Source organism: Fringilla coelebs (assembly GCF_963513975.1).
Source record: "Fringilla coelebs genome assembly, chromosome: 5".
In the NCBI taxonomy this organism is placed as follows: domain Eukaryota; kingdom Metazoa; phylum Chordata; class Aves; order Passeriformes; family Fringillidae; genus Fringilla; species Fringilla coelebs.
The window spans coordinates 46,877,375-46,889,882 of record NC_140033.1 but is presented as its reverse complement, the minus strand read 5'-3'; the positions used below and the strand labels follow the sequence as shown (position 1 = coordinate 46,889,882).

Genomic DNA, 12,508 nt, shown 5'->3' with positions numbered 1-12,508 from the left:
AGCGTTCTCCTCCCAGATTTAACAGAAACAGATTCAGAAATAATCCATAGGGATTTTAAGTGGGTCTTGATGAAAATTGTGTCGTACCAAGGGAAAGCATGGCAAGAAATCATCCTACTGGTCATTTTCACTGCCATCATCTGCAGCATTGGAGAGAGTCCTCAGAGGAGGATGTTCCTATGGGACCCAATAATTGTCCTTCCCAGCTGGCCAGTGGGGAAAAATTCCACCTTTTCCCTCTCTTCTTTTCCTTTATTGTCTTTTTCTTTCCAGAAATAACTGTCAGCATTCCAGTCAAAGTACACCACCAGCTGTCAGTGTCCCACAAATAAATCTTCATGCATACAAAACTGTCAGAACATCCTTGGTGCAACTTGTGCATGCTCCACATGCAATGATGACCACTGAACAATTCACTTTTTCTATGCTGTGTTTATGAGGCTTGACTGGACCAGAAAGCAAGCTGCAATTCCAGGTCCTTGGCACAGAAATATCCTTAGCAGCCTCCCAGTATGAAGCTTCAAAGCAATTTGTAGGTGTGTGCCTCCAGTGGGAAACAAGAGTGTAGAGACCTAAATTACAAAAACAAAAAAAAGGCTGGAATCTGACAGTGAAAGGCCATCAAAACCAAAAACAAATGAACAAACAAACATTACAACATTTAAGCTCTGCAGTTGTGCAAGATCCTGAGGGGAAAACAGAAGGCTTTGTACTAGCAGTACACCTAAGCAATAAAAGGAGAAATAATTTTTTTTTTTAATTTATTCAGATTTTGATCCCCTGGCTTTTTCCCTCCCACAGTTATATCCACTAGGGATCTGCTATCACATGGCAGCTAGAGCATTTAGCATCCATGTGTCTGGGAGGTGAGCAGCACCTCAAGAGACGAGATAATGGAGCAGAAGAGCTGCCTGCTCTGCCCATTAGCCAAATGTTCCCAAGGAGAGTGTGAGATGCTCCCCAGAAGCAATCATTTCTTTCTGAAAGCCTCAACTGCTACATGAAGAAAATCATAATAATGGTGGCAAAGGGCTGAACTGAATGAGATTGCACAGCAGTGCTTTTTTGTGGAGGAGGAGGAAGGAAGAATGCCACTTGCATGGTGTGAAAGCCATGGGAAGACGTGTGCCCCCTTAAGAGGAAGAAAGAAACATTTTACCAAAATGTTTAGGAAAGCCTTCCTTTACTGGGCTGCTGGTTTCCAAGGAGAAAGAATCAATCATTCAAAAAGAAGGAAAAAAAATAAAAGATGAGAAAAGGAGCTGTCAGGAAAGGAGACATCTGAAGCTGACTTGTGTACAGTTTCTGCTTCTTAGCCCAGTGACACTGAATCATTTGCTACACTGTTTTAAACTGAACAAAGCTCTGGAACAATCTGATTTTCTGATTTCTATTTAAATAAAATCACACTTCTTTTTTTTTTAACAAGGCAGCATCACTTCTTTCTTTGGTTCAATGCATGATTTTATAGAGTGCTAGTGTACCATTTAATCACTGTTCACAGGTACATGGCATGTAATTCATACAGAAGGAATCAATTATGAGAAAAGAAAAATCTGAATAAGACTCTTGAGACAATAGTGTGGAAACTGTGATTTTTTTAAGGGCAACCACAAGCTCTGATTTACAACAGTCACATAGATAACCAGATTAATTACCTGGGCTTGATTAAAAAAAAGGAAAAATGCTAAGTTTTTGTTCAATATATTAATGTTGAGCTTGTTCTGTACATGTCATTCAGGAGAAAAATAATCTTATAAAAGAAAAAAGCTGATATTTTAATTGTGGGCAGAGTGAAAACAAGAAAGAAAGGATGCTTTTTAAAACAATATAACAAAGTCAGTCTTATTGTGTCATTACCAACAGCCTGGATGCAGGCATTAAGCAAAGTGAGTGCACAGAAAGGATGCTCACTAATGATATTGCTTTCTCTTGGGACAGCTTTGCAGTGAGCATGGGGATGCTCTTAAACAATGAATCACAAAGCAGTTAGAAACACTGAGCTTTTTGTGCTGCCTGGCCAAGAACATCAGTCTCCTCAGCAGATGCCTGCATGGCTGAGTCTCGTCTGCAGGTCTGTGAGCTTTCTCTCCACCATCTCTTCCATATTTACAAATAAGAACAATGAAAATGTAGTTCTCCCTCCTGAGCTCTGATGGTAAAAAGGGGTATCAAAAAAAAAATAAAAGAGAGAGAGAGAGGGGGGATTTCTTTTGGTTTTCCTTTTATTTATGCCCATCAGGGAAAAGTTTCTACTAACAGCAGTCTTGTGAGTGTGAGATGCTGAGACTCGGTTATCTGTTCCAAGAAAGGCCAGACTCACTGCTGAGAAGAAAATATCACTCTGGTAACTAATGAGGTGTAGGACAGACTACATGGTTTTATATCATCTGCTATAAAAAGCCCCAGAATGTCCTAAAGCATTTGTGCCTGGAAGCTTGGGGCCTGTAATGGTGTTCTAACATGTGCAAGTAGAGCACCCTTGACCAAATAAGAAAAGCAGGGACTTCATTTTTCCTGGGGAAGCTTTTGCAATGGCCATTTGGCTTGGGGACTTAGTAATGTCCCCAATACCCAGTTTGTAGCACAGGCAGGGCCATTGCTGATAGTTCAGCAAAACCTTATCACCTTATATTTCCTCAAAGGACCTTTTTCTACAGGTTGGTCATGGAAATCTCCCTCTCGAGCCCTGCTAGTGGAAAAACAGACCTCAGCCTCTTTCCTCTCTGCCCTATTGCCAGAGAAGCCTCCAGGGTCTGAGTGGGAGTATCAAGATCAGGCTCTTCTGCAAGCTGAGCTCAGTGGCACTGAACATAACTTTTGTATCCAGCAGCAGGCACACATTCCCAAAGTCAGCACGCCCTGTTTATTGCAGGCTGTTATAGATGTTTCATCCCCACACCAAAATAACTGCGCGAGATTTCCCGAAGGAAAAATGATGAAACTCCCCATGAGCATGCCTTCTTCTCTGCATTTTTAATGGACTGATTTGCATGCAGTCAAACAAGCAAGTATCTGTGCCAGGGAAAGCCCAGTCCCCTGTGTCTGCTCCTCTTTTCTACGCTAGCACAAATGACACGAGGCTTAGGAACATGGTCAGCGCTGCAGGAGGAGGATTACAGCCCGTGAGTCCTCGTTTGCAGGCACCTTACTGCACTGTGTTTCTCACCAAAACACTGCTGACATGACAACCTCACTGATCTTCTATGAGACAGTCCCCTTCTAGATCCAGGTCCTGCCATGGTTCCCTCTCCTGGGATCCAGGGGCACTTGGTAGGCTGCCTGTCCTCAGGGGGGAAACCAATGTTTTATTGCCTGGTTAATTCTCTGCTCCCTTCCAGTTAGGTGTATCTTTGTGGCAAGTGATAAATCTCTGTCAATAAACTCTCCCAGGTATGTGGCACAAGCTTGTAGAGATACATTTCAGAAGTTATTGTGGCCCACACCAACCACAGCCCTTATCAGCTGCGTCCCTGAGTCTGTGCCTCAGCTGGGATTTCCTCCCACAGTCCCATGAGCTCAGTCAGCCTCTGGAAAAATCACTGTCTTGTAAACTTGTGTTTTCTTTGTCATTCAAGTGAGCTGCTATTTCTGGCATAACTACTGTTTCCATGGCTACACCAGCTCATAAATAGGGTCAGAAACCTTGGAGATGTTTTCTAAGTGATTCCTTGGAACAGGATATCATCTGGCTGGAGGTGATGAAGCTCCTGAGTTTTCCTTTGAGGCCATGAGGACTGCACTCCTGCTACCACCTGGACACCAGGGTTTCTGCTGCAGCTCTGCTCTGGATCCAATGGCAACTGTTGGGACCAGAAAAGTTGGCAGTGGCCTTCCTGGGGAAGAAAAGCCTGGGCAGGGAGGGAGAGGGATTGGGTTCTCAGGCCCTGGGCAGGACTTGTCATCCATCTGGTGCAGCAGCCAGGCACAAACATGAAGCAGGTGCCTCTTGCTCTGAAAGGAAGCTGCTCACCCACCACTCTGCAAAGTAAATGCCACCCACTTTGTGAGGGGAAGGGAGAGAGGGAGCATGGATGGAGAGAGAGGACTGATTATCCTGGGAGATAAGAAAGAACATGAGAAGTGAGGCCCTTTAGGGAGTTTCTGTCATGTTTTGTCAGTGGTAAAAAAATATCTCCATGTGACTTTGTGGAAATTTATTTTTCCCACAGTCCACTTTTTGTTAAAGGGAAACAAGACAGATTTCATTGGGAAAACAGGAAAACAAAGGGAACATTTTGAAAACAAACAGCCTGAACAGATGCAAATTTTTAAGCCTCGGGAAAGAGCAGTAGAGGGCTGTACAGCTGATTTCCCCAGCAACTTTACCTACATAGGAGAAGGCAGAAGGGGAGGGGGAGCCCCTGGAAACCTGTCTGCAGCAGATGGAGGCATGGGAATGAGCAGCAGGGATGGGAGGGAGTCTGCTGCCAGCAGGCTGCACCTCTTTATATCCACACAAGCAGGTCCCTGCCCACAGTAATCACTTCTGCTGTCAGAAGAGGATGGGTGCAATCAATCTCCACACATTTGTGTACAAGCTCTAGTCATCACAGGGAAAGAGAGGATGCCAATGAGATGCTGCCCCCGTTCTCTTTCCTGCGCCCAGAAATTACTGCACAAGCCTCTGAAAGCTGTGTGATTGTCTCAGATGTGTGGGAATGTGTGTTTGCTCCTTCTCTGCTAGATTGAAAGCCTCTCAGCTACATCTAGGATTCACTTCCCGGCTTCTCAGTGCCCACTCGAGGGCTAGGACCCTATTGATTCTTCTCATGTGAGCTAAGAGTCTCACTGAAGGATTTGTCTCATCTAACTTCAGCATCTGAAGGGTCAGAGCCCTCAGCCATGGGACTCTTGCTCAGCACCAGTGCAGTGCTGACCCTGCCAGGGTCTGTCCCGTCAGTGAGAGACTGTCCCTTCTTGGTCACACACAGTCACACCCCTGGCTGGCTTGGCTGCTCCAAAATCCCCTCCTCCAGCCTCACCCAGGGACAAATCCCCTCCATCATGAACAAACCCACGCTTTGGTTTCCTTCTGCCCGTGTGTTGTTCTGATTCTCCTGCTGCTACTTCACTTACTGGGAGTATTTTCAGTCCTGCCAGGCCTGATCTTGTGCAGTGAGGAGGATGCTCAGCAAGGGTGAGTGTGAGGTGCTTCAGCAGGCACAAGAGCCCTGAGGGTTGTTAACCCTGTGGTTTTACCCCCGGCCAGACAGGTACAGGCCATGGCTGAGGCACTGCTGCAGCTGAGGATGATCTTCCAGCACCTCTTGGCAGGACTCTGGACCTTCTCTTTCCATCCTGAGACTCCACCAACTCTTTCCCCATCTCTGACACTGACCTTCCAGGCAGTTACAACAGGCTGTTCAAACACATGGGAGACACCAAGGACTGGCTATAAAGCAGCGTGCATTGCCACACGTGGAGTTTTGATGGGCTGGGCTCTGCCATGGTGTCGGTACCCAGATGAGACCTGGCTGTTACCTCAGCCCAACCCCTTGGGTCTCAGGAGGGACTGGTTGGCCACCCAGGTGCAGCACAAAGGTTCCCATTTTCCCCCTGCCTTCCCATCTGCTTCCCTAGAGCCCTGGAGCATCTCGGCAGCGTTCCCTAGGACTCCTGAGCGCACTCAGCCCTGCTGGCGCTGGGCTAGCTGCGTGCATGGCTCTGGAAGGTGTGTCTTCACACAGCAGCACCTCTGAGGAGTTCCCTGGAAACCCCTCCAGGCATTCACCAGCACAGGAGAGGGATGGGGAATCCTCCCTTGCCTGGCGTGTGCAGACATGTGTGTTTCCAAGAAGCAGCACCCCTCAAAGGGCAGGTTATTTCTTTATTTCTCTGCTTCTCCAGAGATGTCCCCCCAGAAGCACCCCCTCCTTGCAGGAAGGGGTACATCACCTCTCAGGAGTGTGCCAAGGCTCTGCTGCTCCTCCAGACCTCGCTGGAGCCGTGCCTGCCCAGCTCTGCGCTCACAGTGCTCCCCCCATTTCAGCCCTGCCGTGCAGACGCCCGCCCACGGCGGATGGCCTGATGTCACCTGGTGGCAGGGTATATCTGGAGGACAAAGGACACCTCGAGGCTCCTTCTGCGCAGGCTGGAGGGCAGGAGTTGAATGATTTGCAAGAGGAGCCCTTGGCACTGTAAGTGTTCCCCAGGAGCTCAAAGCAATAGCGAAGGGGGGCAGGGGGGTGGAAAAGGAACTGGCTGAAAAACCCAGGGGAGAGAAAAGTCCAGGTAGAACTCCACGGGGGGAAAATTTGGGTGTTTGTGCTTGGAGGGCGTGAACAGATCCAGTAGCTGGGAGGAGGAGTTGTGATTCTTGCATGGTTGCTTTGTTTCTATCTCTATCATTAGGGCAGGTGCTGCTGCAGTGGTTTGTCTCAAAGCTCCCTGGCTGTACGAGCAGGGGATGCTCAGTTCCTCAGGCTGAGGAACCCCTGGGCTGGGCACCCCTCTGTTGGTGCTCCCTGGAACCCCTTGGCTTGTGTCCTCAGCTGGCTGAGCCTGCACGAGAGCAGCACTGGGGGGCTGCTGAGGAGCAGCTGGGACAGGCAGCTGGTGTTTCCTGCCCCAGCACCCAGCCAGACCTGCAGGGCACATCAATGAGGAGTTCAGAACATGGTGCTGCACCTCTGCTGCTACTGAATCCCTTCTTTCAGTTGGGATAGTCTTTCCAGTGATCCCCACTTGGGAATATAGCTCTACTGGAAATGAGTTTCTGTCTCTTAGAGTGCATCCTCTTTCACCTGCTCTTGGTCTTAAAACTGCTGCCAGAATGAAGGATTTGAAATCCTGTGTAAGACACAGGAGCAGAAAGGGCTGAACCTGCATGGACTTTTTCCCATCACTATGATTAGCCACCTCAAGCAATTGAGACTGGATTCGATATTCCCTGGCTCAAAGGCCCTGCATTCAATATTCCCTGGCTCAAAGGGCCTGGATTCGATACTCCCTGACAAAAGTCTGAAAGGATGATGCCAGTGGCTCTCCCGAGGCCAAGATCTGAGCATGCAAGAAACCCAGAAAGAGAACTGAGCACAAGGATGTTTCCCCCTGGTTCCTCTCTACTCACAGAAGAGAATCTGCATGGAGGGCCACAGCTTGTGGAGGTTCTGTGTCTGACACCCTGAGGCAGTGTAAGACAAGTGCACATGGAGGAGTCTGTATTTTTGAAACCTTTGGACAAGGGAAGATAAGTTCCTACACCAAAAAGGTCTGTAAAGAAGATCAAGTGAGGGTCTACATTATCTGCCAGGGACATTTTCCACAGAGAGTCAGAGATCAAGGATGGAACAGATTAAAGAGTCAGCATTTGCCAGTAGTATTCAAGCCCCTTTAAATTTAAATAAAACTAAAAGAAGGAAGATTAACCTGGCCAACAACCCCGAGGTGGGATTTCTGACGCAACTGAGATAAGCCCATTAATGTGTATTAGGTATAATTAGCATTCAGATGCAAGCAAAGCTCTTACCTAAAGGATTAAGCCCTTGACTGAGCAGAAATGCTGTCAGGGGCAATTAGGTAACACCTCGTCAGAGGAGGGAGCAGAGGAAGTGCATGGCAGAGGATCTTGTGCCTCGACAGTCTTTGCATCCACAGCCACCAGCTCTTGCCCAGGAGCTGTGTGCTGGTGCTGGCAGGAGCAAAGGAGCTCTGCAGACCAGGAAACACTGGGAGAAGGCAGCACAGCACTTGCAGAGATCTAGAGGAGATTCAGAACATTTGTCAAGCCACCTGTTCGATCTGTACCAAGGACTGTCCAAGTAACCAGGTATGGTAAGACAGAAGGCTGGGAAATTCCCATGGGAAGAAGCTGCTATTGGCATTTCTTTCGTGTCTGTGATCCTGGGGTGCTTGTCTGGCTGTGTGTAGGAGCAGTTTGTTCCCAAGGTGTGGGAACTGGGGCAGTTTCCATGCAGTGGGGCAGGGCCCACTCCAGCATGAATGGAGAATCCTTTGACTCTAATGATGGGAAGCAAGTCCCACCAGCTCCATGGTGGGAAGGCAGCTTGATGTCAGTGGCAAGAGAAAAGTTGTTATGTGGCATTTAAGGTTGCTTTCCGTCCTCTGTCATTTTTTTAGTGATGCATGGAGAGAATAGAAGGAGAGGGAGATTAATAGGAAGAAGGAAGAAGTTAGAATTGTCCTAATGTTGGAAACGTCCCTAGCTAAAAGTTTCATTGAATGCTCTTTATTGAATTCATGCAGGTGAGAGAGGATGAAGTGTGATTTGGGCAGATCCTTTTTCCTACCAAATCCTGGGTTATTTAATATCTGGTAAATGGATACAACGACTTCAGATTGGGGCAAAAAGAAACTTCAAGGGCTGAATCTTTCCATTAGCTACTCCTCTGATGAGTGAAGTTGGGGACAAAATGTGGACTCAAGGATTTAAGAGGTTTTGACCCTCAAAGACGTATTTGTGGTTAAGGTAACATGCCAGTGCACAGCAGAGGTTATTGAAGCAGGGCAGAAATTCAGCTGGAGATGGAGCTCAAATGCAACTTTCAAGTTTTGGATGTCAGTCCTAAGGGATGGAAATCTGTTGGCTGGTTTGTTTTTTCTGTTGTACTTTTGGGAGTAGCCCTTGAGAAGGGTGCTAAGTAACATGGTGCTTAAAAGTGGATGCATGTCTCAGTTCAGAAGTGGGGGGTCTAGCACTGAGACAGACAAACCTACTGATAAGATTGCACCTGAGACAGAGACATAATAATAGAATTTGGCACACTGGCAGACATGCTATGGAGCAGCTTGCTGATACAAAGCATTTTGTTGTAGGGCAGTATCACCTGAATTCCTCCCATCCCGAGTAACAGAGAGGGACAAAATTCTGTCTTTGTTTTGGAGGCAAAATACCTTCATCTCTCAGTTTGGCCCTAAAAATCTATGAGTCAAAAGATTTTGTCTCTCCCCCCAGCAGTGCAGTCCAGGTCATACCTATCACTGCACTTCCATTCTCATTCTGTTAAAGAAGAAGGTGACAGCGTTTGCCTGTCCTGCCACCATGCTGTGAGAAAAAAGAAAGAGCTGTAAATACTGGGCAACTGTTCAGGCACTGCAGAGATGGCAGCCAAATAAGTAACTTCCAGGGTTTGAGCTGATCCTTGTGTTTGTGGGCACAGAGTGTGCTTAGGAAGCGTTGTGTTACACGCGGGGGAATAGCATCTGTGCCTTCTGCAGCTTCAGACACAACCATCTGCTGCTCCATTTGGGGCTGCTGGAACCTGTCCAGTCTCCTGCTTGGGATATCACAGCTGAGACAGAAGCCTGACCACAAGCGACGGAAGAACTAGCCTGCCTCTTCGTGCTACCATTTGGAACCATCCTACTGCCACCACAGATGGAAAGATGCTCTGGATGAAGTATTTCCAGACTGCCACAGATACAGAAATATGGCTCTTCACCTTGCATGGATGTGGAAGTGACACAGGAGGATTGCTCAGATGATCTTTCTCCTTGTATATAAGGATTTGCTTTCCAATGCTCTGGCTATTTCAGGATAAAGGAATGAACTCTCTTTAGACTAAGGAAAGAAATCTTGGATGACATTTATAGTTCTGAGCTTAGAAGTCCAGAGTGTCACAGCAGGTGATGTTGGGGATTAAGCCAGAGTACTATGGTGACCTAATGAGATTAGTCCTTAGAACCAAATCCTGAAGTTAATTCCATCAGCGATTACATCAGCCTGGATGCAGGGGGATGAACACCTGGAGACAGGAGATATATAACAGTCATGAAAAACGTGACTTCAAGGAAGAAGGGAAGAAGTTGCATTTATTTTTATCCATAAATGCACTTATTCAGACCATTATATTACTAAAGGCATACTAATTAGTACAAAATTTGATGAAGGCCTGGTTGCTTCCCTTTGGACACTGGAGAGAGTTATAGCTGTCCTCTCTGGGAAGGAAGCAAAAGGCTCAGAGTGCAGCACTTCTGCTGTCTGAGACAGGAGACGTGTCTCCTGAACGGAAATTGCTCCCTGATAACTATTAATCCCCTGTGGAGTTTGGCTCATGTATGGTGTGGTGAAGAGGGGTCAGCACATGTAATATAACGCTCAAGAATACCAAAGTGGGCACATCCTGGAGGAAGTTACAGGCTTTACTCCTCTAAATCCTGAGAAATTTGTGAAATAAACTTCTGACTACAAGATAGTCTCCAGTGTGCTGCCTTAGCCTTCTGTACAATCTTGCAACCATCTTGTGCTATTTCCCATGAGTTTGGTTCTGACAAACGTTGGGCCCTAATTGCAGCTCCACCCAGGCAAAGGACCCATCCAGCCCAGCGTCCCCTGTCCATCAGTGTTCTAAAGGTAATGCTTGGGCACAAATATGAGAGCAGCTGAAGTATATCATGGTGATTCCCAAGGACAGGATATTTCTCTGAGCTCTACATGTGTATTCATGGCTCCTGTAGCAGTCAGGTCCTGAAGCAGTAAGCAAAAACCTCAGCAGCACTACTCCAAGGCTAGCTAGGAAAAAACCCCAGCATTGGCATTAAACTTCCTGTTTTACCTAAATTGTGGGGCAAGCTTCTGCAGCAGCCTGTCTCCAAGAGTGCAGCTGGAGGTGTTAGTCTCCATGGCTCTGCAAGACATTGCACCACGGGGTAAATGTCTTTTTGGCCTTAGCTCAAGTGCTCTTTGTTTGGCATCTTAATTCTAGCATGCCAGATGAAAGGCAGCACTACCCTGCTTAATTTGTACTCATTACAATCTTTCTTTATCTTTAATACCATTATCTTTAACCCTGTCACAGTTCTATTTTCCATAGTTCTGTCATCTGACTACTGATACCTAGAGGAGATAGGCAGAGCGTTGTGTCAGTCCTTGCTGTTATCTTGCAGACAGAGGGATCTGAGAGAGGCCCGTGCCTGCTGCGCCCAGCCCAGCCATGAGCGAGACCCCAGCCGCCAACCTCAACACCGGGGATGCTCCCACCGGCCCCACCACACCACGCAAGGGCCCTCCCAAGTTCAAGCAGAGACAGACAAGGCAGTTCAAGAGCAAGCCCCCCAAAAAAGGAGTAAGAGGGTAAGGGAATTTTGGAAATGAAAGAAACCGTGCTAGTTGAGTAGCTCCCCACTGCTACTTTGTGCTTCCACGCATCTTCCCTTGGGCAAGGAGCCGGAAGGCTTCCCCCTGTCCCCTCAGCCCTCCAGCCTGGAGCTGCTCCTCTTCTGCTCCCTACCCACAGTTGTTCTTCCTTGGCTGGGGGCTCAGGGCATCTCCCCTTTCCTTGCTGCTGCCCCAAACTCACTCCTTTCCCGCTCTTTTCTCTCCTAGGTTTGGAGATGACATCCCAGGCATGGAGGGGCTGGGCACAGGTAAGCTCTGCAGGATGTTGTTGTCGTGCCCTGCTTTAGCACTAGCATAGACAAACTTGATCGTGGGAGAGGATTCTGGGGTGGCCTCTGTTTCCCTGGCCTGTCTGCAGCTCTCAGGGTCGCCAGAGAAGACTAGTTCTGCCTCCTCAAGCTGCCACGTTCATGCTTATACTCTACGTGAAGAAAAGGCCATTAATGTATGCTGCAGCTTCAGCCTACCTACATTGGGCTGCAGAAGTGCTTGTTTGTTTTCTGCTAATACTCTGGATAAGAATTTCAGCAGCATGAGATTCTCAAATAAATGCTAAATGCTAAGCTATTAATACCAAAAAATCACAGAAACAAAATCCCAGATGGCCAAGTATTTGTGTTGTCACCAGAATCCTAATTTTAAGAATTTTATGTTCCCATCTGGGATTGAGAAACATGCATTGGATGAGCTGTAGCCAATCAGAACTTTGAAGTATTGATGAAGAGAGAGTTACAGATCCTGAATATTGTAGGCCAAATTATTCAGCGTCTGATCTTAAACTGCACACATCTTCGAGGAGATCGCGGTTTGGCTGCAGGTAATTTACAAGAACAGGAGAAACCACATCACTGGAATTAACTTTTACACCAGTTTACATAGTCACTGAAGAGACTAGGAACTGCTGGCTTGCTTTTGCTCACAGAGAGAAAGTACACTGATCTGGTTTGGTCTGACAGGTAGTACCAGATTGGAAATGCTCATCTGCCCATTTAACCTCAAACAGAATCTCATTCTTGTTAACATCTCCTGAGTAGATCAGCCTTTCCATTAATAAAAAATGAATCCAAGGAGTGCATTGGGCTACGAGAACACATTTGTCATTTTCCCTCTTTTGCAGATATCACCGTGATTTGCCCATGGGAAGCTTTCAGCCATCTGGAACTGCACGAGCTGGCCCAGTTTGGGATCATCTAAGGTGTCAGCATCTCTACTGGTGTCACCTGGTGACTCCACACATCCCAGCATGGTCTTTACCACCTTTGACACTTACTTTTGGCCCTTGCATCCACTTGCTTATGGGCAGGGCGGTTTTGTAAGAGCTAGTTATGAGAAACTTAACTTTGCAGATTAATTTGGCAAAGAAGTTATTTGGGACCCTGAGCAGACCTCATGTTCCGTGTGATGAAACTACTGAAAAATGTCTTAATG

General features: G+C 47.1%; 1 protein-coding gene across 1 annotated transcript; it reads left to right on the top strand.

Moving 5' to 3' along the window:
- Positions 1–10,895: 10,895 nt before the first annotated feature.
- Positions 10,896–12,274, top strand: PDE6H (phosphodiesterase 6H; the record flags this gene model as incomplete). The annotated part of the gene is made up of 3 exons (XM_084206113.1): positions 10,896–11,035; positions 11,288–11,328; positions 12,198–12,274. The coding sequence occupies 3 exons, from the start codon at positions 10,896–10,898 to the stop codon at positions 12,272–12,274; spliced, it is 258 nt and encodes an 85-aa protein (XP_084062239.1).
- Between the last annotated feature and the right edge of the window lie 234 nt (positions 12,275–12,508).